The sequence below is a fragment of the Eptatretus burgeri genome, chromosome 1 (genome assembly GCF_056783735.1).
Source record: "Eptatretus burgeri isolate ZD-2024b chromosome 1, Ebu_testis_v1, whole genome shotgun sequence".
Taxonomy (NCBI): domain Eukaryota; kingdom Metazoa; phylum Chordata; class Myxini; order Myxiniformes; family Myxinidae; genus Eptatretus; species Eptatretus burgeri.
The window spans coordinates 69,023,737-69,047,024 of NC_140961.1; the positions used below are offsets into that span (position 1 = coordinate 69,023,737).

General features: G+C 40.6%; 1 protein-coding gene across 5 annotated transcripts in view; it reads right to left on the reverse strand.

The window, feature by feature from the left end:
* SGSM3 (small G protein signaling modulator 3) overlaps positions 1–23,288 on the reverse strand; it is a 136,035-nt gene that overhangs the window by 104,907 nt on the left and 7,840 nt on the right. For 2 of the 5 annotated variants that reach the window (XM_085887072.1, XM_085887064.1), the window contains exons 2-6: positions 10,780–10,887; positions 10,275–10,354; positions 8,911–8,968; positions 4,792–5,000; positions 2,177–2,284 (exon numbers count right to left, since the gene is read on the reverse strand). In XM_085887072.1, the coding sequence (XP_085743198.1) occupies positions 2,177–2,284; positions 4,792–5,000; positions 8,911–8,968; positions 10,275–10,354; positions 10,780–10,789 (465 nt within the window). In that variant the 5' untranslated portion in view covers positions 10,790–10,887. Of the gene's footprint in view, positions 1–2,176; positions 2,285–4,791; positions 5,001–8,910; positions 8,969–10,274; positions 10,355–10,779; positions 10,888–15,021; positions 15,178–23,288 lie in introns of all 5 variants that reach the window. The other 3 variants (XM_085887081.1, XM_085887077.1, XM_085887068.1) reach the window with 2 other exon arrangements.

Consider the following 23,288-nt stretch of genomic DNA (forward strand, 5'->3'; position numbering starts at 1 on the left):
ATTGTGGTTTCCAATTCACATGCTGAATTAAATGCATCAAAACCTCCCCTACACGAGGGTGTGTTTCGGATTTACCTGATCGTGGTTGGTGTTTTCCCAAAGATTTATATTATTCTTATTCCTTGTTACTGTACTTTACTTAACCGTTGTCCACACAAGGGAGGTCTTCTTAGACTAAATACAAGGATAAAAAGACCCCCCCCCCCTTGTGGGGACAAGGGTTAATTAATATTTAATTCATACATTCAATGATGTGAGTCGCCACCTGGTGCCATCGTGATCGCAGTTCGAATTTACATTCTGAACTAATTGCGACAAAAACGGCCGGCGTTTTTCCAAATATTTTATTTGTTTTCCTTATTCCATTACTCAATTACTATTTAATTACCTGTGGACCAGGGTGTGATGGCAACATTTATGTCTTGCTATACCAGGAGTTTTATACACATGCTGTCCATGATGGAGAGAGATTCAGCTCCAACATTGAGTGATTGTTGGAAAAGTTTGAACATTTTTGATGCCATTGTGATTAGCAAACACACCTGGGAAGAAGTGAGAAGTGAGACCCTCAACTGTTGCTGGAAAAAGCTATGGCCTGGGATTGCCCATGATTTTAGAGGTTTCTCGAGTCGGAAAGAAGAAGTGAAGAGGATCATTGATCTTGCAAAACATATTTGAGGGGAAGGATTTGACGACATGGAAGAAGTAGAAGAACTGTTAAAGTCCCATGGATAAGAACTGTCCACTGAAGAACTTGAAGAATTTGTGACCCAGACGTCTCATGAAGAATATGATGAAGAGCCAGAAAAGGCAGAATTAACCATCAAACTGCTGGAGGAGCTCTTCAAGGAAACAAAAACTGCCCAAGAAATTGCTGTAAGGACAGATCCTTTTGTGGAAAGAAGTCTGAAGTTCAAGTGAGCCACAGAGTCACATTTAAATCCCAACACAGCACTTCACAGGGAGTCAAAACAGAAGGCAAAGCAAGTGCCTGCAACACAATTCTTTAAGCCTACTTCAACAGCTACCAGCAGCACTTCAACACCATCCACCAGCAAATCACCCAAACCTCCAACAATCACTTCAAAATAAGGTGAGTTATTTTGCAATACAGTACTATTATGATCCATCCATCCATCCATTGGGACCATACTCTGTGCAGAGCGTTGGTGCTGCCTAAGCAGTCGGTGTGCAGACGATCTTCCGATCTCAACCACGATCTTCCTCTTTTCCTCCTTCCTTGCTCCCTCAACCTATCCATTCTCTTTGCCATTCTCTCTTCCTCCATCCACAAGTGTCCAGTCCACTTCAACTGAATTTTCACCAATCTCCCCATCAAGCACGTCTGCATACCAATCTCGTCCTTCAGTTCATCCATCCTCCTTCTATACACCCTCTTCACTCCCGCAATCCTGACCCAGTTGCTCTCGCAGACCTGCAACATCTGTTATTATCTCTCCGTCATTACTATGTTCGGTTAATACAAGATTAAGCAATGATTTTAGGTTCATGGTTACTCTACGTGCTGAGTTTTTGGGTGCAGTATGATCATTGCAGGTTAAAATCCTGCAGAGGAACGATAAACCACCCAGTGTATTTCTCTGTCTAGATATTGCTTCAGTTAAATCAATGCCCTGGAATTAGAGAACCATCATGGACAACGATTTCCAAATTTGCTTTGTCTAAAACAAAGTGTTTCGCATTGAACAAATTTAAATTTTATTCAGGAATCTCAGTGTTAATGTACAAGATCATAATCAATGGAAAAGTAGGTCCTCGAGACCTTTACAGTCTCATGGATTATTTTGTACCCTAATTACAAGGTAATCATACTCACGTTTCCAATCAACATAGTTGACAATTTAACTCTTAAACATTAATATCGTTTAGAAATTTAAACAAGTTTTGAATCGTAGTGCAAGTACAAGAGACTTCATAGAACAATGAACAGTTCTTGAGAATTATTTGATAATTGACAAAATATATATATATATATATATATATATATATATATATATATATATATATATATATTAATTATTTATTAATTCCTTCTTTTTTTTAATTTTAGTTACTGTGCTTTCTCAAGATTTGTCTCAAAGACCATTGCATATAATGATTATCTGCATTCTTTGAAAAGTTTGCAAATAAACAAGAAATGCTGATTATACAATACCTGCTTTGCTGTGACGGTCGAGTTATCAGAGCTCCCCTTAACAATCTCACGGTATGAAACTTCACTGTTCTTCTTCTTCTGCAGTGCTCCAGACAGCCGGATCCACAACTAAGAAAAGAAAGTGTGAGAATTATAAAAGTAGGATTTGAAATGAGGAAAAAAAATTCAATAGCCTGAAAGGTGAGCAACAACAACCTTTTACTAGCCAACCTGGAATTTTGTTTCAAAACATATAAAAAATCTAACTTTTCTCAATAATAACTAGAAGGCCACTCGGTAGAGCGCATATCTCCGCCACGTAATGCCTGATCCATGAAAAGATATCGAGCCCAATACATGTTTGAAATATCGTGCCACACAGTACTATATTGTTTTTGGCCTGATCTCTCAATGGTGAAGAATCACTGCAAAAATTAAATAATTCTCGTATCCAGATTTGGACTTGGATCTTCACCAAAATCGAATCAATTTGTCCTTGTGACACACCCAACCTGTCCACCAAGTTTCGTCCAAATCCATTCACAACTTTTTGAGATATCGTGCTATATATCGGTTGAGCACCATCTCTCATTGGCGAAGAATCACTTTAAAATTTTGTTGTAGTCGGATCTGGATTTGGATGTTCACCAAAATCTAATCAATTTGTTGTGGTCAAACACCCAACCAGTCCACCAAGTTTCAACCGAATCTGTCCACAACTTTTTGAGATATCGTGCTATATATCAGTTTAGCCCCATCTCTCAATGGTATGTGTGGTGTTGGCATAATGGTTAGGGTGGCAGGGTTTGGATCCTTGGGTCCAAACTTCGAATCCCACTCAATTGTTGAATTGATACCAGGTGGGGTTAACTCGGCCTGTCATCCTTCCGAGGTCTGGCAAAATGAGTGCCAGCATGCTGGTATGCTGTGTCGGAGTGGCGACCCATCCAGGATTGTGCCTGCCCATAGCCAAGGATGTGGACAGCCCAGAACGTTTTTCACTGCTTAAGCAGCACCAACGCTCTGCACAGAGTATGGTCCCAATCTCATCCTCTCTCCTCAATGGTGAATAATCACTTAAAAAAATTATCAGATCTGGATCCCGATCCGAATATTCACCAAAATCGAAGCAATTCTTCCTTGTCACACACCAAACCTGTCCACCAAGTTTCGTCTGAATCTGTCCACATCTTTTTGAGATATCGTGCGACATATCGTTTTTGGCCCGATCTCTCAATGGTGAAGAATCACTTTTAAAATTCTAGTGGTCGGATCCAGATCTTCACCAAAATCTAAGCAGTTCGCCTTTGTCACACACTGAACCCGTCCACAACTTTTTGAGATGTCCTGGACACAAACAGACAGAAAGGGGTGAAAACATAACCTTCCTCACCTCCGGTGGCGGCGGTAATAAGACTAAGCATTTAACACTGCAAAGCCTGTCCTGGATATATAGAATATAGTAGATATGAGGATATGGGATCTATATTAAAGTAGATATGCATGCAAGGCTGCACGCACGCATGCGCACACGTGCACACACACCTTCTGGAACAGTTGGCGAGACCAATAGCTAAGTTGACTCTAGATCCCTCTATTATCTCAGCATGAGAAGGAAGATCAACACTGCAACAAATCATTGGAAAAAGAAAAAGAAAAAGGAGAGGGATGTGGATGAAACTACAAAAGCAATTTACACACTCTTACACTTTCTCTCCACAAGGATGAGCAATCAAAATATCCAATACATTTCTCTGGAGAGCCCCTCGAACATGTGCAGTGCCTGGACCTCCTTCACCTCACTGTTTACCATCACCTTTTATGGGAAGATCACACCACTAAATTATCAAGGTGCCCATCTGGGATTTCTCCGGAGAGCCAGGGCATTATTGAGCCGCACCGAGCTCATCAAGGTATACAAAGTTTTCAAATAGAGCTCCATGTAGTATGGCTCCCCACTATGGGCTGATGCTCCTGATTCACACTGTGCTCCTCCAAAGGCAGTCAAAGACAAGCACTTCTGCACCATTGAAATTTCAAGAAAGGAGGAAGATTCCTAAGTACTGTTACTCTCTCACCTTTCTTGAATCAATCAAACACAAAACACGAGAAACATACATCATGTTATGACAACTGTAGAGGAACCCGAATAAAAGCATGGCTTGTAAAATTTCAGGTCCCTATGACAATGGATTGTGATTAAAAATAAGAAGAGACAGAAATATAGAAATATTATGAAATAAGATACCTATAATGAGAATAATAAGTTGGACAAATTGAAACTAAACAAACAGATAAAGCATTTCCGTAGGGGAAGAAAAGCAGTTTCTTCTTGACAATGGAATAGTCGTCTTCATTAAGGCCATCAGTCTGGGCTAGCAGACAATTTAAAAAAACTATTTTTTATCAACTTAAAGCCAATAAGAATATACTAAGAATATGAATAAAGCCAAAAAAGTTGCTAATGTTGAAAGTATGAACTGCCATAGGAAGTGCGGTCGATCACTCCCCGTCATCCATCCTTCCCCACTCCAGCCAAATATTGGACGTGCCACTGTAAGTTTATGTTGACGTAGGGGTTAAAGCCGATACATGCGGTGCAAAAAAGGTTGCTACCCTCCCAATTTTGAAAGTACCTGTGGCCGCATGCTGTGAGGTATTCCACCCAAGGCAAGGCTTTGAAGCTTCTCAGAGCGTGGGAGGCTGAAGCTGATCTTGTCCCACGTGAGGTCACCGACATCATGGTTGTGAGTAAATTCCAAGTATGCTTGCCAGCGGAGTCGGTGTTGTGGATCTTCGGAATGTTGTTCTTCAAGTAGACGGTTTGAATTCAAACTCGCACCATCTGAACCACCGGGATAATAGTTCAGGGAAGTTAAAATATTAATAAAGCGAGTTTTACAGATGAGAGACAGCATCTAAGAGTTTTAATTAACAGGTAGTTTAAAATACTGTATTTATTTAGGGAGACAGCTTTAGAAATTGGGCTCGAACTATTTTCAGTTACAAGAAATCGTTTTGCTTTCAGATTCGAGAACGTTTTTACGGGAACCCCTCATTTCGTTGGATGGGATAATGGGTGGTACTGTTTCTGCACAGGCTAGCATTTTCATGCTCATCCCAAGCTGCCTGAAAGGTACCAAGAGTCAACTACAATGAGTGGATTGGTATTTCATGTACATCAGACCAGGTAGTTTACCATAATGTAGTTTACCTCCCTTTATGTTACATAAGGAACACAAGAAATGAACTTTGCCGCAGGACAAAGCTATTTGGCCCATCATGCCAGCACAACATCAACACCACGTTAATTAAATACATCAGTATATCGACTTAAATTCACTGGGGGTTATGAGTGGGGATGACAACAGTGAGGTGGACACCCCTAAAATCTACACCCCTAACTGTGATGACGCCAGATGTAGTCTGATTACAGCTACGGCTGCATGATCTAGGACAAACAAGTGCCATCTACTACATGGACACATTGTCTTCCGCCCCACCTGAATTTCATTAATCATCTCCTGTATATCATCATACTCCTTGCTATCAAGTTTAGCTTCAAGCTCTTCCATCTTATTGTTTAAACCCCCTGGTGTTGGTATTGAATTTTTTTTTTTTAACTTTTTCTTTCCTACAATCATTTCTTCATCCCTGACCTTACGAATTATGTTATCAGTCAAAATTCCTTCCTTTATAGCCTGCACAATTAGAGTACCAACTTTCTGGGTAAGTAGAGTTTTCACATTATTTGCTGAAAAAAAGTGTAGTCTGTGTATAATTTCAAAAAGATTATAGATGATTGTGTGGTGTGCATCAAAAGGGGTCTAACGGGTCAAGAGGGTCTAAAGATCTACAGGTCTTAACAGTCTAAGAGTCTAAAGGGTGTAAAGGTCTGAAAGGTCAAAGTGGTTGAAGGGATCCAAAGAGGCTATATGGGTCTATAAGGGTCTTAGGGGTATATTGCAATAGTAGTTATGGTTTAAAGGTGTCTTTGGGACCTAAGCGATCTGCAGGGTTCTCAGAGTCTATGGGGTCTAAAGTTAATGGGTCTGAAGGGGCTAACGTCTAAAGGGTGAAGGGGTCAAAAGGGTCTCAAGGGTCTCAAAAGATCTAAAGGGTATGGTCCAATTATAGTTAGGGATCTACATGATTGACATTCTACGGGGTCTAAGGAGTTTAAGGGGTCAAGAGGGACTAAGAAGCCTTAAGGTGTCTGAGGAGTCAAAAAGGTTAAGAGGTCACACAGCAGTTGAAAGGGTCTAAATGTTTAAAAGGTACGTTCCAATAGTATATAATTAATAGACGTAATCGCTGTGCAACTGACATTCAAACAATATGTAATTAAGAGACATAGTCACGTGGTTCAACCAAGGATTCAAGGCTGGCTTCACCGAGTTTTTTTAATTTTTATTCTATAGATACCTTCCTGTAACCTAAATAAAGCCTAGATTCAAACTGCAAAGCCTTCAACCTCCAGTCTGTTTAACCTATTTAACAAGTATGTTGGTCAATAGCATCTGTTTGTTTGTTTGTTTATTTGTCTGTCATACGATTTTTGTCCACAATTATGAAGCAATCGGTCTGAAAATTTTTATGTATGTCGGTGACCGGCCAAGGACAGCAATGTGCGTTTTTAGCAGGATCCGGATTCGGATATTAGAATTCTTCAAGCAATTCTTCATGATTGAGAGATAGGGCCAAAAATGATACGTAGTACGATATCCCAACAAGTTATGGACGGATTCAGACGAAACTTGGTGGACACGTTGGGTGTGTGACAAGGACGAATCGATTCGATTTTGATGAAGATCCGAATGCAGATCCGGATATGAGAATTTTAATTTTTTTTAAAGTGACTTCACCATTGAGAGAGGGGACCAAAAACAATATCTCGCACAATATTTCAAAACGTGGAGGAGCAATGACAAAACTCGGTGGATTAGTTGGTTAGGTGACAAGAACATGCCAATTCGATTTTGGTTTAAGTTAGGATTCAGTTCCGGCATATCAGTAGGATACAAAACGTAAACTGTTCAGCCCGGCGGAGGTATGCGCTCCACCGAGTGCCGTTGCAGTTACCTCTGCCACTGAAGGTGGCTAAGGATCGTTTTACCCTTCTTCTGTGTGCAATGCAGTAAGTGACTTCATCATGCTCCTGACGATCGAACAGCCATCGCAAGTGAGACATCAACATATTTCAAACCAACACCCTCCCCATCTTGCAGCACCATCAACATCCCAAGCTAAGTCTTGTGTTTTCTATTTACATCAGAAGACAGAATGAAGGAGTATGTAGCATGTTTACCCTCAACCACCTCGCTGTTTTGTAATAAATTCAAAAAGGTAGAACTCTTGTGTCTTTGTTCATTTTATACAGTTCTGTATTTATTTTATTTACATGTTCATTTCAATATTAACATGATATATATATATATATATATATATATATATATATATATATATTTTACATGTTTATTTCAATTGTGATATGTTTATTTTTAGCAGCCCCCCACCTTCCTCTATATTTCCTCAAAGCCAAGGAACTGAAGCCCCCTTTTTCCCATTGGCCCCTGGTTTCCACTATCGCAGCATTTTCCACGAACCTAACCACCGCGATATTTGAGAGTTTACTGTTTTCCATGATATTTCAAAAAGTTGCAGATGAGTTGTGACAAAACTTGGTGGATGAGTTGGTTAGTTGACAAGAACAAGCCAATTAGATTTTGGTTCAAGTTGGGATTCAGTTCCGGAATATTGGTTGGATACAAAACGTGAACTATTCAGCCTGGTAGAGGTATGCGCTCGACCAAGTGCCGTTCTAGTTACCTCCATCACCGAAGGTGGACAGAGGTTATGTTTTCACCCCTGTCTGTCTGTCTTTGATCAGGATATCTCAAAAAGTTGTGGATGGATTCGGACGAAATTTCATGGAGAGCTTGTGTGCGTGAGGACAAAATGATTAGATTTGGTGAAGATCCGGATATTACATTTTTGAAAGTGATTCTTCACCATTGCGAGATAGGGCCAAAAACGACATATAGCAGGATATTTCAAAAAGTTGTGGATGAGTTACGACAAATAAACTAGGTGGATGAGTTGGTTAGGTGACAGTGACAAGCATCTTCTGTCAGTCTATCAGAACAAGCCGACCCGTCAGTGGAATCCAAAACATAAACCGTTCAAGCCTGGCAGGGGTATGTGCTCTACTGAGTGCTGTTCTAGTTTCCACTGTGTTTGGATCTCTTGCTTCTGGGATGGCATTTAGAGTTCCCACCACTAAGCCGTCCATCAGCATCCCAAGTCAAATAGATTTTTTTGTAATTCCCAATTATCGGCACAGAATCCCATCTATGTTACCCCGCAGTAATCATTTTTCATTGCACAACGCATTATTGCTGAGAATATTTTGAGAAGCAATTAAAAATCATACAAATTCTCGTCTCATTGAGTGCGTCATAATTTATCAGATGCTCCATGACGCATTGGTGATGTGGGAACAAAAATTAGTTGATGAGAAAAAAAGTGAGAATAATGTCCATGCTTATTATATTCATAGCAAGCAATAGAGGGCTATGGAATGCACAAAACTGCAATAACTACATTCCTGCTTCAAATGCACAGTTGCCTTTTAACGTTGCTCTGAGACAAACACCAGACACTATCCTGACACCCTCCTGGTTTCCCACTGTTAGTTTCCAGCTTCCTGACTCAGCCCCGTGTTGGAGATTCATTCATGAGAGCACCCACCGTACCTTTGTTGTCAATGTGAAACCCAAACTCATCGTAATACAACTGGGGTTCTTCTGATGCCTGCATAGGACCAGAGGGATCAATAAAAAAAGTAATCACAACATTCTTTCTGCATTAAATATTTCCAATTAGTATCATTTGGAAGGTTTACAAGTTTGGCTGCTTCAAACATTGTGCCTGTTATTAGTATTCTTGGCCAATGTGTGTTTGAGCACATAAACAGCAGGCAAGTGAATAATAGTAATTAGAATCACACTCTTTCCAGAGCTCCAGGGGCATATCATGACTAGTCGAGAAATGATTCTCGGCTATAACCAATCCTGGACGTTTCACCAGCTGTAATGCAGGTGAATGAGTGACGGTGCGAGAATTTTGTCATTTGTTCGAGGGTGACGGCAATAACTCGCCTTCCTCTTCGCAAAATCATTATCATAATCATAATCATCATCATCATTTTATGGCCGTTTCCATGCTTGCATGTGAAAGCTATGGTTCACCTAATAGCTGCTTTCCAGGCTGCACGATCCCTTGCTAACCCTCTTGTTGGGCCTTTAACTCTAAGATCATCTCTCAACAACACATCTCATGTTTTCCACAGATGGCCTCGAGCTCTCACTACATTAACATTCATATTTATACACCATCCTTTCCACATGTCCGAACCATCTCAACCTACCCCAACACGGAACCTCACTAATGCTTTCTATACCGAACCTCTCTCTTAATTCCACATTTGGTTTCCTATCCTTCAGTGTCACATTACACATCCACCTCACCATTCTCATTTCATTTCGTTCACCCTCCTTTTTGATCACCCATGTTTCACTGCCATACAACACACTTCTAACACAAGATGCATGAAGTTATCCCTTTAATTTGAGAGAGGTCCCTTTCGATGTCAATAGGGGTAACAACTCCCTAAACTTCCTCCAGCCACTTCTGATTCTTGCAATCACTGCTGCTTCCACACCACCACCTGCACCAATCGTATCACCAAGGTAACAGAATTTATCTGCACATTCCAGAGATATATCCCCATAAGCTAACCTTCCCGCTCTAAAAAGACACTTCTAGAATTCATATCGTCTAAAAAAAAGGCTCTAGAATTCTTATCGTCCACTAATAACCAGTGCTGGCAGATAGGTCCAATGGTTTAGCATCAACACGATAGATGGTGCCACACATTGATGCACGTGAAACACCAAGATGACAGTTTAGAGCTGTTCCAAAATTCTAACCCAGGCTGGACAGCTCAAAGGCAAATGGGGCATACCTCCAAGTTATTGTGTCAGCCCACATTGAGCAAATTAAAGAGTTCAGCATTGACATCATAGCAGAAAGGTCATGAGACAGACGGTAATCAAACCTGGACACTTGAGACGTCTTGAGGCCGCATGCTTGGCGTGATTGCTGAGAATGGGCCACTGGAGCTCGGTGGCAGCATGCCTGTCAAGGAAAGATGGCGAATACAGCCTTCAGTTGATGTTGAGCGACAGGACTTCAACTTATCGTGCACTTTTCTCCATCACACATGGCAAGGCTTGCACAACATTTCTGAACTATTCATACAAGATCAGGATTTTATTCAGATTTACAAAAATGCTTCGTTATGCAGTATGATTTGGCAGAATTTGTGCATCGGTACCTCTTAGGTACTTTGACATGGTTCTGACATACTCGGTCTGTGATCTTCATTTTGATAAACTTCTCTTTACTGGCTGACTGTTACATGAAACAAATACCACAAAAATTAAATTTAAACTGTAATAATAGATGCTTTGCATCTCTCGTGTCAACAAGCTCGAGTCCAAAGTTCTTAACCTTCCATTCTTCTAACTGGCATTCATTTTACTTTCCTTTGAAACACGTACCTGCTGGCATCGTGCCTCGTTGGCCACACGGCCGCGTGAAGGATCAACCGAAAATAAGAACAAAGACTGGGATTGGCACACAGATGACTCTTTTCGCAGCAAAACGGTCTGGAGAAAAGGGAACATAGATAGATATACGAACTTGCAAGCTGACCGCCAAATTTACATAAAACATCAAAATTCGTCATCAAATTCTTACCAGGGTGCCCATTACATTACGAGGGCCACAATCTCAACGCTATTCTTCATTACCGGTGAAAACAAAACGACGATTGAAGAGCGAAAGCGAGTTCTTTTTGACACTGCATTAGCAGACATTTCTTTCGAACAAGGAAACATTCTTTCAAAGTAAAACTTTTACCTTTAGTTATGCTCAAAGAAACATTTTCAATATTGGTGGTGATATATTTCTCAAGAAAAAAATTAAATCATCCTTAAAAAGCATCATTTGAGTTGAGGTGAGAAACAAGAAGGTGAAAGTCATGTGAAAGGTGAGCCTGGGAGATTGAAATTTGGATTAGATCATGAACAATGCTCTATACCGAGCATCAGTGATGCAGAAACAGTTTGTTCGGCTGGTGCTACAATCCTGGACTGGTCACCACTCCGACAGAGGAGGTAAAGGCAGTAATTTGGAATTTGTCCACGGTGCCGGAAATAGCTCGCTTACTCTGCAATTGAAGTTTTTTAATACGATATTCAGAATGACCAAAGGCTTCCTCGGATGATAGAAAACCTCAGTGATAGGTGTGAAAGTTTCTCCATTCACACTTTTATACACGTCTCCGTACCGGCGTTTGTCATTTGTACGAAACAAGAATTGATGCCCTCTGGAGACGACCAACGATAAATATGCTTCAAAAGGCACATACTGATAAAAAGTTATTTCTCTTGATAGAATGAATAGATTACTTCTGATGATGCATAAACAAATGTACGATTCATTTGTTTGTGTATTAACAGAAAATGTGATTGCAACAAATAATTCCGTGAAAATTACCGATTGGATCATGTATGTCTGACAAAGAAGGAGCACTTGGTGAGTATTAGGAAATCATGCAGAAAATGTAAATATTCCACTTTTCGAATTAAGAAAGCAAACACGATTTGAAGTAGAACGGTACTCGATAGAGCGTGCACCTCTCTCGACCAGGCTGAACTGTTTACATTTTTTTTTATCCCACTGATAAGGACAAATGGTCTGGCCTGTCACACATTAAAATCTAATCAGCTTTTCTTGTCACCTACCCAACTCATCCATCAAATTGTCATAATCAGTCCACAACCGTTTGAGATATCATGCTACATATCGTTTTTGGCCCTCTCTCTCAATGCTGAATCATCACTCTAAAAATTCTAGTATCCACATCCGGATCTTCACCAAAATTGAATCAATTTGTCCTCGTCACATACCCAACCTGTCCACCAAATTTCGTCTGAATCAGTCCACAACATTTTGAGATAGCCTGCTCACAGACAAACAAACAGACAGACAAGCCGGTAGGTGGCGATGGGTCGCCGAGCATGGAAACTTTCAGATAAAGAGCAAAATGGATGTCATATAGCGGATAGGGAATCACCTTAAGATTATGCATATCAAATCTCATCCAGTTCCATCTACTGATAACTACAAGGTATCCATTTGAATGAAAAGTACCGAAAATGCGGTTTGAAATCGGAAATCCCCAAAGTTCGAGGGGGTGCTGTGGGTGAACAAAGATCTAAATCGAAAATCCGGCTCGATCGTTTGTGCACAATGTATTCCAGACGATTAGTGTGAATTTTCATGACCATCTGACCATAACCCCAGGAGGAGTAGCATTTGGCGCGAAGGCACCTCCAGCTCTCGCATATTATCGATTTTTGCACTAACTGACCTTTCACCCTTGACCTAAGCAAAATCGGTCACTATGTCCTGAGGCAAAGTTGTAGTACTCATTGAGTACCATGAACCTGCAAAGTTTCATTCGTATGGATGCACTCACCTGGTCGTTAGGGGGCCTTCAATTTTCGCGCATACCCTAATTGTAGGGGGCGCTGCGGGTAAAGTATTCCATATATCACAAAAACCAGAATATATTTGATAGAGTATCACCTGAAGATCATTTGTCCCAAATGTCATAACCCTACGTGGGATAATGGCTTTCGGAATTGATTTCGCGTGAACGGTACCGATTTTGAAGGTTTTTCGGTTGTTGCTAGGGAACAAAGCGTCCCTAGCAACCATTACTATTTCCAAAGCACGAGGTCATAAGATGTACCTACCACCCGAGTTTGGTCAAAATCCGCCCACATTTATTACCAATTATGCTGATGACAAACGAACAAACATCCAAACAAACATCTAAACAAACAGACAGAATTACTGACAATAAGGGTCACCTATTTCGGCGACCCAACAAAGGGTGAAAACATAACGTTCGGAGGCAGAGGTAATGAAACAAAAGCACTTGAATGACATTAAAAATGCAAATAAAACAAAGGCAAGTAACAACTTTATCAAAGTTGTTATGTATTCTGTATGGTGATTCATGTGTGATATACATGTAAAAAAAAAAAAAACTAATGTTGTGACTCAGTGCGATACACAAACCAAATTGCAATTCAAATCTTACTGGAGGGACAAACAAACACAATGGGCTGTAAAATCAACGCATTACCTTTACATACTTCACCAAGGAAGACTCAGTCATTCTTTATGCAGTATTTTGGTGATAAACATGTGCAAACAGTCAATGTTGCAAGTTTCACACACACACACACACACACACACACACACACACACACACACACACACACACACACACACACACACACACACACACACACACACACACACACACACACACACACACACACACACACACACACACACACACTTTGACCTTTCACAACATGACAGGAATATTCTCAGATAATTTTAAAGTCTACATCTAATGCTGCACAAAGCAAAGTAGTCAGTCAAATATTTAGTGCAAATTTTATTGGTGTAGGAATTGCTCTCCATGCAAGTTTATTCCCATGATGGGCGTTTTAGTACTGTCTGGTTAAGGCGACTGCAAGGCAGATCAATCATCTGGAGGTCAAATGTACTGTTAATGCACATCTTACATCCTTCCAAGATTTCTGATCAGTACAAAATCGATGAATCATTGAGAATCTTTCTCACCGAAAGTATCCAGAATCGAATACTTTTTAACGGCCGCAATTATTCCCACCTTCATGTGTCGTTGGGCTGGGGAACATTTTTGGCCCAAACCTTTCACGAACAGGCTGGTCAGGTCGGATGTTCGACTGAAGGCGATCAGAATTTGTAATTTGGCCAGACTGCTGGTGATAACTCGACTATTCATGAACGATACCATGGGATCTATAACCTTCACCATGACCAGTGCTAGCAGATGGTTCCTTCGGGTTAATGTCTCTCCGAGGGACGGTGCACACATTGATGCATCGCCCTGAATGTGAAACCACAGGGTGACAGTTTATAACTGGGTTGAGGTTCAAAACCAGGCTGCACAGCTAAAATAGGAATGGAACACCTTTAAACTATCCTATCAGCATAAACATCCAGACTATGGCAAAATGTTTTACAATGTTTATCTCACCTAGTCTTATACCAAAAAATAAACAGGACAGAGACTATGCAACACCTGTGATAAAGTAAGTCAATAGATTAAACTTTTTCACCCCACACCTACTCTTCCCTCCCCTCCTTCACCGCCCTCCATCCCACCCCACCCCGCCTCATCCCTTCCAACTAAAAGGAGGAAAATAACTTTATCTTTATTTATTGCTCTAAGCTGGCAACCGCAGACATTGTGAACGGTGACATGATGATGTCAGAAATGATTACGGTCCATATGACATCATTTGCAAGGTATCGCTTTCATGTAGATTGTGAAGCATAAAAGAACTGCACAATTTACATCAAGACAAACAATCTAACCCAAGGGTTCCAAACCTGGGGTCACGACCCAAACTTGAAAATCCCCATCAAAATCCTGGTTTTTCACGACAATTTTTATCATAGTACTAGTACCATTTAGGTCGCGAGGAAAATGTGATTTCAAATTTTAGGGCGTGGACAGTGTGTGTGTATGTGTATGTGTATGTGTATGTGTATGTGTATGTGTATGTGTATGTGTATGTGTATGTGTATGTGTGTGTGTGTAGCTTGTGCAAGAAAAAATATTAACAAACAACTCACAAAGCAACTGAAGGTTCTTACCAAACTCTCACCAATAATAAATCAAGGCCGAGGTTGAAATCAAGTTTTCTCAAACACGTACACCCTCAAACCAAACACTAAACTTGTTCTTCCTCTTCAGGCGGTGCAAGTCACGACTCGCTTCTTGTTGAACTGACAGCAACAGGGCGTCCAAACCAATGAAACACCTGGAAAGGAGAGTGCTCGATTTTCCAGTTTTCCCACCAAAAGCATGGAGAATGGGCTGACAGGAGAGCTCAGAAGTAGCCTACTCACCTTTAAGACATCTGTTCTCGGTTTGATTTCCAACCACACTATAAACTATCACCCTGGTGTTTCACAAGCAAGGTGTTGTATCAATAAGAGTGCCACCCTTAAAATGATATGTTAAGCTGGCCTCCCATCTGCCAACATTTGTTGCTGGTGGACGTTAAAACATACATGGTACCTTTCACAGAGAGTAGGCGATTTTTGGTATCACTGGCTAAATTCTTACCTTGCCGATTACCATTGGAAAAGGCAATGACAAATCACCCAGTGCAGTGCTTGCCATGAGACTACTTCAGTCACGCTGAGGCAATGGTGGAGTATAGACTCATTCAATCAAGTATATACATAAATAATGTCCATCTTGTCACAAGGAAGCAGTAGGCAGGCAAAGCGTGACGACTTTACCGCAGAATCAATATAAATGAAAATAAAATAATTCTGCATTCACTGGATTAAATAAACAGAACATTGATTGAGGTATGCTAACCATCATGGGGAACAAGGAGAAGCTGACGTGTCAGGAACCCTTCGTCTGAGCAAAAGAGAGACAACACAAACCTTCATTTGCCATGAAAAAGGGTTAACGCCCGATACCCCAGCTTCTCCCTGCTTTCCAAGGCAGTTACCACACCTCAATCAACGCTCTGTTGATTTCATTCATTGTTGTACATGTCTGCCAATGCAGATCGACGACACTAGCCTTCACAAACAAGACAAGTTATTCAACACCACTACCACTGAAGGTGGACAGGGTTATGTTTTCACCCAAATGTTTGTCTGTCTGTTTTTCTGTGAGCAGGATATCTCAAAAAGTTGTGAATGGATTCAGATGAAACTTGGTGGGTAGGTTGGGTATTCATCAAGGAAGAATTGATTTGATTTTGGTGAAGATTCAGATCTGGATCAGATATGACAATTTTAAAAGTGATTCTTCACTATTGAGAGATTTGGCCAAAATGACATACAGTACGGTAAAGCACAATATCTCAAAACGCTGTGGACTCATGACAAAACTTGACGAATGTAGGTGATAAGAACAAGCAGATTAGATTTTGGTGTGTGACAAGGACGAATGGTCTGGATGTAGATTGGCCTATCAGTGGAATGCCAAATGTAAACTGTTCAGCCTGTCAGAGGTGCATGCTTTACCGGATGCTGCTCTCGTTCTGTTATGCATTCACTTGTTTCTCAAGCAAAATAGCTGATTTCGCATCTCATTGAAGAGTTTGGTGCAATATAATGAAACAATTGGGCTTTTTGAGCAACTAGGCTATCATGTTTGTTTTGTAAAATATGTAGAACTTACAAGTTATCATCAGTGTATTACTTTGTCTCATTTCAAAATTCACCAATTTGTTGAATTTCTACAATGGTAAAGGATCATCAAATGACACCAGTTCAACATGCCAAGAACAAGCAATTATAGGTGGGACTATTTGGAAAGGAAAGATCAAAGAGAGAACAATCATTTAAAATCACACAGTTAAAGGTTGTTTATATGGCTTACATTATAAAATGCTCTTGGCATAGTTTTATATCCACACAAGATAGGTGCCTTTTATCAGCAAGTGCAGCCCTATAATAAATAATAATGATGATAATAATAATAATAATAATAATAATAATTAGCTTTTAAACATACAATTTTTAGTATAACTAAATAACTATGCTTAAAATATCAATAGTTACCAATTTAACGTATTAAATTATAACATACTTGAACTTAAGTATCACGACAAAAAATAATGTCAGTAATAACCCCGCACAGGCAAAATGAAAAGCGGGGTGAAGCAATTGGTTCATGTTCTTCCGTCCATCTGTCTGTCTGTCTATCTGTCTGTCTGTATAATCAGTTTATGATTGAGCAACAGCTTATTTAAATGGAATGTTATGTTTTGAAAATGAATTGGAACATGAAGAGGAAGACGAGCGTTTCGTTTTATCATACTTTGAATTTGACCCGATCGCACATGCGCAAAGATGAGTGAGATAATAATTTTTATTTGTCTGCCTGCCTGGCAGTTAAACAAATTTTTTAATTATTTCAAACAGGAAATATACTGCTTTTAAGGCTATCATAAAGGACACAAACAACAGGCACGAATAACTAATGGTAATGTGTTCAATAGGGTGGTGTAACAGACACTGCAGAAAATGACGGGAAAACCTGGAATTTATTTATTTATACGACTTTTACAATCTTTATTTTATTTAAATTGAATTATAAACTTGAAGACTGTAGAACACAAATCACCTGTCATACTTCCAAGAACCTCCAATTTTACAGCACGTACTGCACATCAATTTAAATAAAGGTTCAAGAGTGGTGTCTGGGACTGCTTCTGGACTACTTCAATAGTACAAAACTTTTGGATTTATTTTTTAAATGATTGTTTAAATCATCTTTTTTATTGAAAATGAAGTAAAATTGAAGTAACACTGCATGGGGTACTGTGTTCCATGAACTCTCGAGTTATATCCATCCATCCATTGGGACCGTACTCTGTACAGAGCGTTGGTGCTGCTGAAGCAGTCTAGTTATATATATATATATATATATATATATATATATATATATATATATATATATATATATATATATATATATATATGCACAATGGAAAAGTAGCATGACCAAAAGGTGGAACCTATATAATCACAATGCTCATTTTAGGAACCAAGTTTTAACAAGTTTCTGAAATTGTTCAGTTGAATTTATCTGATGGACGAGTTACACTCCTTCACAGCGGTCACAGTAAAAGTTCCATCTGCAGTTTTGGTTTGGGACTTTGTATATGTCAGATAAAATGGTTCTGAATTGGAAGGAAGATCAAGTCCAGCAGGGTTATGATGATGGAGGCACCTCTCCATGTACTCTGGTGATGGGTCTTCAATGTTTCTATATATATATATATATATATATATATATATATATATATATATATATATATATATATATATATATATATATATATATATATATCACACACACGCACGCACGCACGCACGCACGCACACACTATTCTGTAGCGTATTGTTTGAGAAATGGGTAACCAGTGTCGTGCTTGTATAAGAGGAGTGGAATTATGTGCACCGTTTACAAATACAAAAGACAACCTGCCCAGCTCTTAAGACTTTCGAGTTGCTCGAGGTGATAATCTGAAATATATGAGAGTCGTCCATTACAATATTCTTTAGCGTGAGAGCACTGGAGTGTGAACAGCGTGGTGGCAGGTATCCTGGTCAATCAAGTTTCTTATTTGTGAAATACTGTGGAGGTGAATCCTGCCTATGTTACTAAGGTTGCAAACCTGAAGTGTCATTAAAATATGCAGTTAAAATATGCACCGAGATTCCTTAATGATTCCGATTGCCTGATTGTTACGTTTCCTATTATAAGAATAGTGTCTGGGATATTCTTTCGGTTGTAATGGGAATCTATCACAAGTAATTTCATTTTAAAAGTGTTATTTTATCAAGAAATCCAGGTAGAATTATTCAATGCAAACAGAAAGATACTGAGACAAACACTTCCACATTATAGACAATCAATTTTTTCTCACCTATTAGTTTGATTTATCAGTGTATTATCAGATTCATCAAGCTCAACTGTCCAAGTCTCCAAAGGATCCCTTAATAATTCAAGAGTTACATATTTAGTTAAGTTGTGCCACTCCGTCCATAGCTTGGTGGAGTACTGACTGCTCTCTACTCTGGGCTGGCACCCCTCCCTCGCATCTTGCTCAGCTTGACGCCATGGAAACCAAGGCCTTTAAGATCACTGGAACCTGATGCAATGAACGTGAGTAGATGGGCCTATCACTTTCACATGAGAGAGGTCGGTGGTCTCTGTATTCTACAACCTCCTTTCTGGTCTTGCACTCTCTGTTCTTTCCATGTACTGTATCCCACAGGTTGCTGCAGGGCACACATGGTCTGCCAGCAACCCCCTTCTGGTGAAGCTCCCAAAATCCAGATTCACTGCTCACCTCCACTCGTTTGTTCCTCTTTCTTCGCACCTGTAGATCCAACTTCCACATTCTCTTCAATCTCATTCTTCCCTCCAGTGCTTCAAAACTGCTGTTCACCACCACCATCTCACATCAGCCCCCATCCAAAACCATGATCTTTTCTCCCCCCCCATTAACCATCCCTCCCCTCCAAACCCACCTCTTTACAAGTTTTCAGTTTTTCTTTCCAGAGAATTTGTATCCATCTTGTCCACGCCCGGTGTCCTCCCCTCGCTCTCATTGTTCCCCACATCCTTTATTTGTCATCGTCTCCCTCTATTTTGTGCTTCATCTCTGCTGTTGGTGCGTTTTCCCCCTCTCTTTCTATTATATTGTTCCTTTTGTTTTGTTACGTCCTGATCCGTTCTGTGTTCTAGCTCCTCCACGATTCTCGACATTGTATTCAAAAAAAGTATCTCTGATTAATAGCTCAGATGTGGTGTATTTATATTTGAATGATCTAGTCTAGATTTGATGCACGACCGGGCGTAGTGGCGTGCGCCTGTAATCCGGCTACTCGGAGGCTTGGGTTGGAGGATCGCTTGAGGACGGGGGCTCTGCACTAGGCAGGGTGTAGAGCAGCCCGGAATCATGGCGAAACCAAAATCCTGATCCCTGTGTCGTAAGAGGCGACCAGGGTTGCGTCAGGAAGGGCATCCGGCGTAAAACCTGTGCCAAATCAGTATGCGGATCATAACGGATGATCCGCTGTGGCGACCCCTAACGGGAGCAGCCGAAAGATGAACAACAACAGTCTAGATTTGATGCACATGAAACAGGTGTGCATAGGGCCTTGCTACATGTAGATGAGGCAGATTAAGTTTAGCACTTTCAAGACAGCACCTAGAACAAGCCGGGTGGTGTGTGAGCACCCAAGCCTTAAGCCGTTTATGGTCGTAATGACAACCAAAGCAGGTACGAGTTTAGCAAATGAGTGCTTCGGGGCTTTGCACCACTTCATCATCACGGTCAGTGGGCCAAACAAGACGACAAAATGATGACCACCTTTCACTTGCAATCGCGCTGACAATTTCCAATTAACACTACGATCATAATTTTGCGAGTCGTGGAGTTGTGATTTCTGCATTTATTTGATTAATTATGATACATCCATTCCTTAACGCACCCTCATATTCTTAGCAAGACTGCCAAGTGCAATCCAGACTTTGTCAGTAGTCTTGTCAGACACCTAAAGCAAAATATTTGCCCAATAAAAGTTTCATATGAAATTCTCAAGAAACAGGAAGTTGGAACAATGGATGTGGCAAACGTTTTAGCAAAACATTGTAAAAAGTCTACGGTTGCAACAACCCTTCTCACTTTCCTCCCACCTTTCTTTCTTTTCCAACCACAAAATCCTTTGAATTATTTTCTAAACATGCTTAAACTGAGTCTACTTCAAAAGATATTGTAGAATCTGTCCATGTGTGACGCACAAACTCGCCTGACGTGTCTGACAGCAAAAGGGGTGTTGTTCAACTGCAGTAAAAACTTCACAGGGGTGAGTGTTGGCCTGCTTGCTCCTCCTCATTGAATGACGTTTGAGAAAATGAATGCACGAGCACAACACCAAAATCATGGCAAGTCATCAAGACGCATGTTCATCCACCACCTCCAGCTCAATGTCCCAGCAAGGGATGTGCCAGAAATTACATGTGACCAAACCGTGTTTTTCCGATTCCCAGATTTACGTGCATCTTTCTCTTCTGCAAGTCAACTTGACCTTTGTTTGCCACAAAATGACCAAAAAAACGGAAAAAACAGGTGCAGGTTGCTGGGTACGAATCCTTGCTGATCATCATGATCAGGGTTGTTTTGGTTTGTGATGTCAATGGTAACAACATACCTGTGAAGTCTCACACAGTGGGCATAAATATCAGCAATTTACCTAAATGCCATGCTGTTATACAATGGTACATATCACTCATTTAAATAATTAAGTAATTTCGTTCATTACAAGATTGAGGCTCATGGAAGAACAAGGTAGCAGAGGGTATGAACAGACAGTAGAGAAGTGTGGCTAAATTGGACACAATAAGCAAGGGAATGAACAAACAGGAAAATAGGAGCAAGAGGAGGGGAAGGTGGAAAACACAGGAACATACAGGTAAGAAGGTGAGGCTAGGCAGGGGTCAATGGGGTTGAAATTGTGGGTAAGGATGGGGATGGCCTGAGGCTGGGTGCTCTGCTTCCTTGATACCCTGAAGAGGAGTGTGGATAGAACAGCCTCAGGAAGGCGGTTGAATAGACGTGAGAAACGATAAACAAAGGAGTCGAGGTGTGCTGTCAGCCTCAATTTTAAACGTTTAACCAGGAGAGGGTTAATGGAAGAACAAGTGCTGGGGAGTGTTAGGGGACTGAGAGGGCACACAGTGTTAGACCAATGGAGAGACGGATAACAATTTTTATTTTTTAAACCGAGGCCAATCACCTGCCTGTGTTGTGGCAGCAATCAGACCTTGTGCTTTGGTCTTATCGTGAGAGATGCCAATAATGTTGAGAGCTTTAAATTTCATAGAATCTCGGAGAAGGGTGTGATACTGGGGCCCCAGCCCACAGGTAAGAGCAGTGCTCCATTGAGATATGGACGAAAGCCTTGTCGGCTGTGCGTAGTTCTGATTTTTCAGGAAAGACTTGGAACAACGAAAGCTGCACAAATGATTCCAACCAATATCAAGTCAAACACTACACATCTACAGGACACATGTTGCTGTGGAAGTGTGACTTATGAGAGCCCCACATACGAGTTCCATCTGCATCGATCATTGGTCAGTTACGCACATTACAACAAATCATTGTTTGCACATACAAAAGTTCTACATCGATCTGGCCATGCAGTTCATTTCAAGATGGACGATTCTGATTGCAGCATTTGTAGCCGACGTTTCCAAAGTTTTTCGAGGTAATTTGTTTATCTCAAATGAATATGCGAGTCGGCATTGCACTCATGTTCACTTTAATGCCTCACATGTTGTATACAAAGCAATGGTTACAAAATCCCTGCACCTTCTGGCAGACATTTTCTCTACTTTTGCAGTTTTGGTGACATCATTTTTAACTTCATTTCTGATACACTAGATAAAGGCAGCTTCCAAAGTCTTACGAACAAACCTTTGTTTAATAGCTCCTTTGGAAAGATACGATTAAATGCTTGATGGAAAAGGTTGATTGATAATCCTTGCTGGTTTCTTCAGTTGGATAAGTTATGCCATGACAAAGATAAGCTCAGGAAAACTGGGAAATGAATTGATGTTGCAATGGAGGCCTCATCATGTTTTATTACTTTTTGAAAAACAAAATACCCTTCTGCAAGCTAAATACTATTGCAAAAGAACATTTTGTTTTTTGTTAGGTACTTTCGCTTCGAGCTGTGCGTTTTGCTCCATCGGCTGGTGCATCGTAATGGGGATGTTAAATAAAACGCAGAGTGTACCAGCTGATAGTGCCGGCATTCAGATACAAAAATTCTGCTCAGTTAATCTGAATGGCCTTCAAGACGTGACCCACACATGGCAAATTATCAATTTTCCGATTAAGTCGACTCGGACCTTTGGAGTCGATATTGAAAGGTAACCCATTGCCGGGAGGTCACAACAGTCTCGTCCGTCGGAAGGACATCAAGCTGCAGGACCATACTTGCCAGCACTGGTTGTTAGTGGATGTTGAAGATCTCAAGGCGTCTTTCCTGAAGAATGGGTGAGTTATTGCCAGCAACTAGAACAAATTACAAATTCCTGCCACCTTCAGTTAAGCACGAGGCCTGGCCAGCCAGTTTGTGAAAGACATGGACCGAAGATGTTCCCCAGACAACCACACAAGATGGTGGAAAGTATTGGGGCCATTAAAGTAGTTTTCGCTTCCATATACCAGACTCGGTGGTGTATATACACCAATTAATGCCGGAAGAGGGGACGCAAGTTTAAGGTCCATCCAAGGGATGGCACACACGTTTTTGAATCGCCCTGCCTGTGAAACACCGGGAAGACAGTTTTTGTTAGGGTGAGATTCAAACCCAGGAT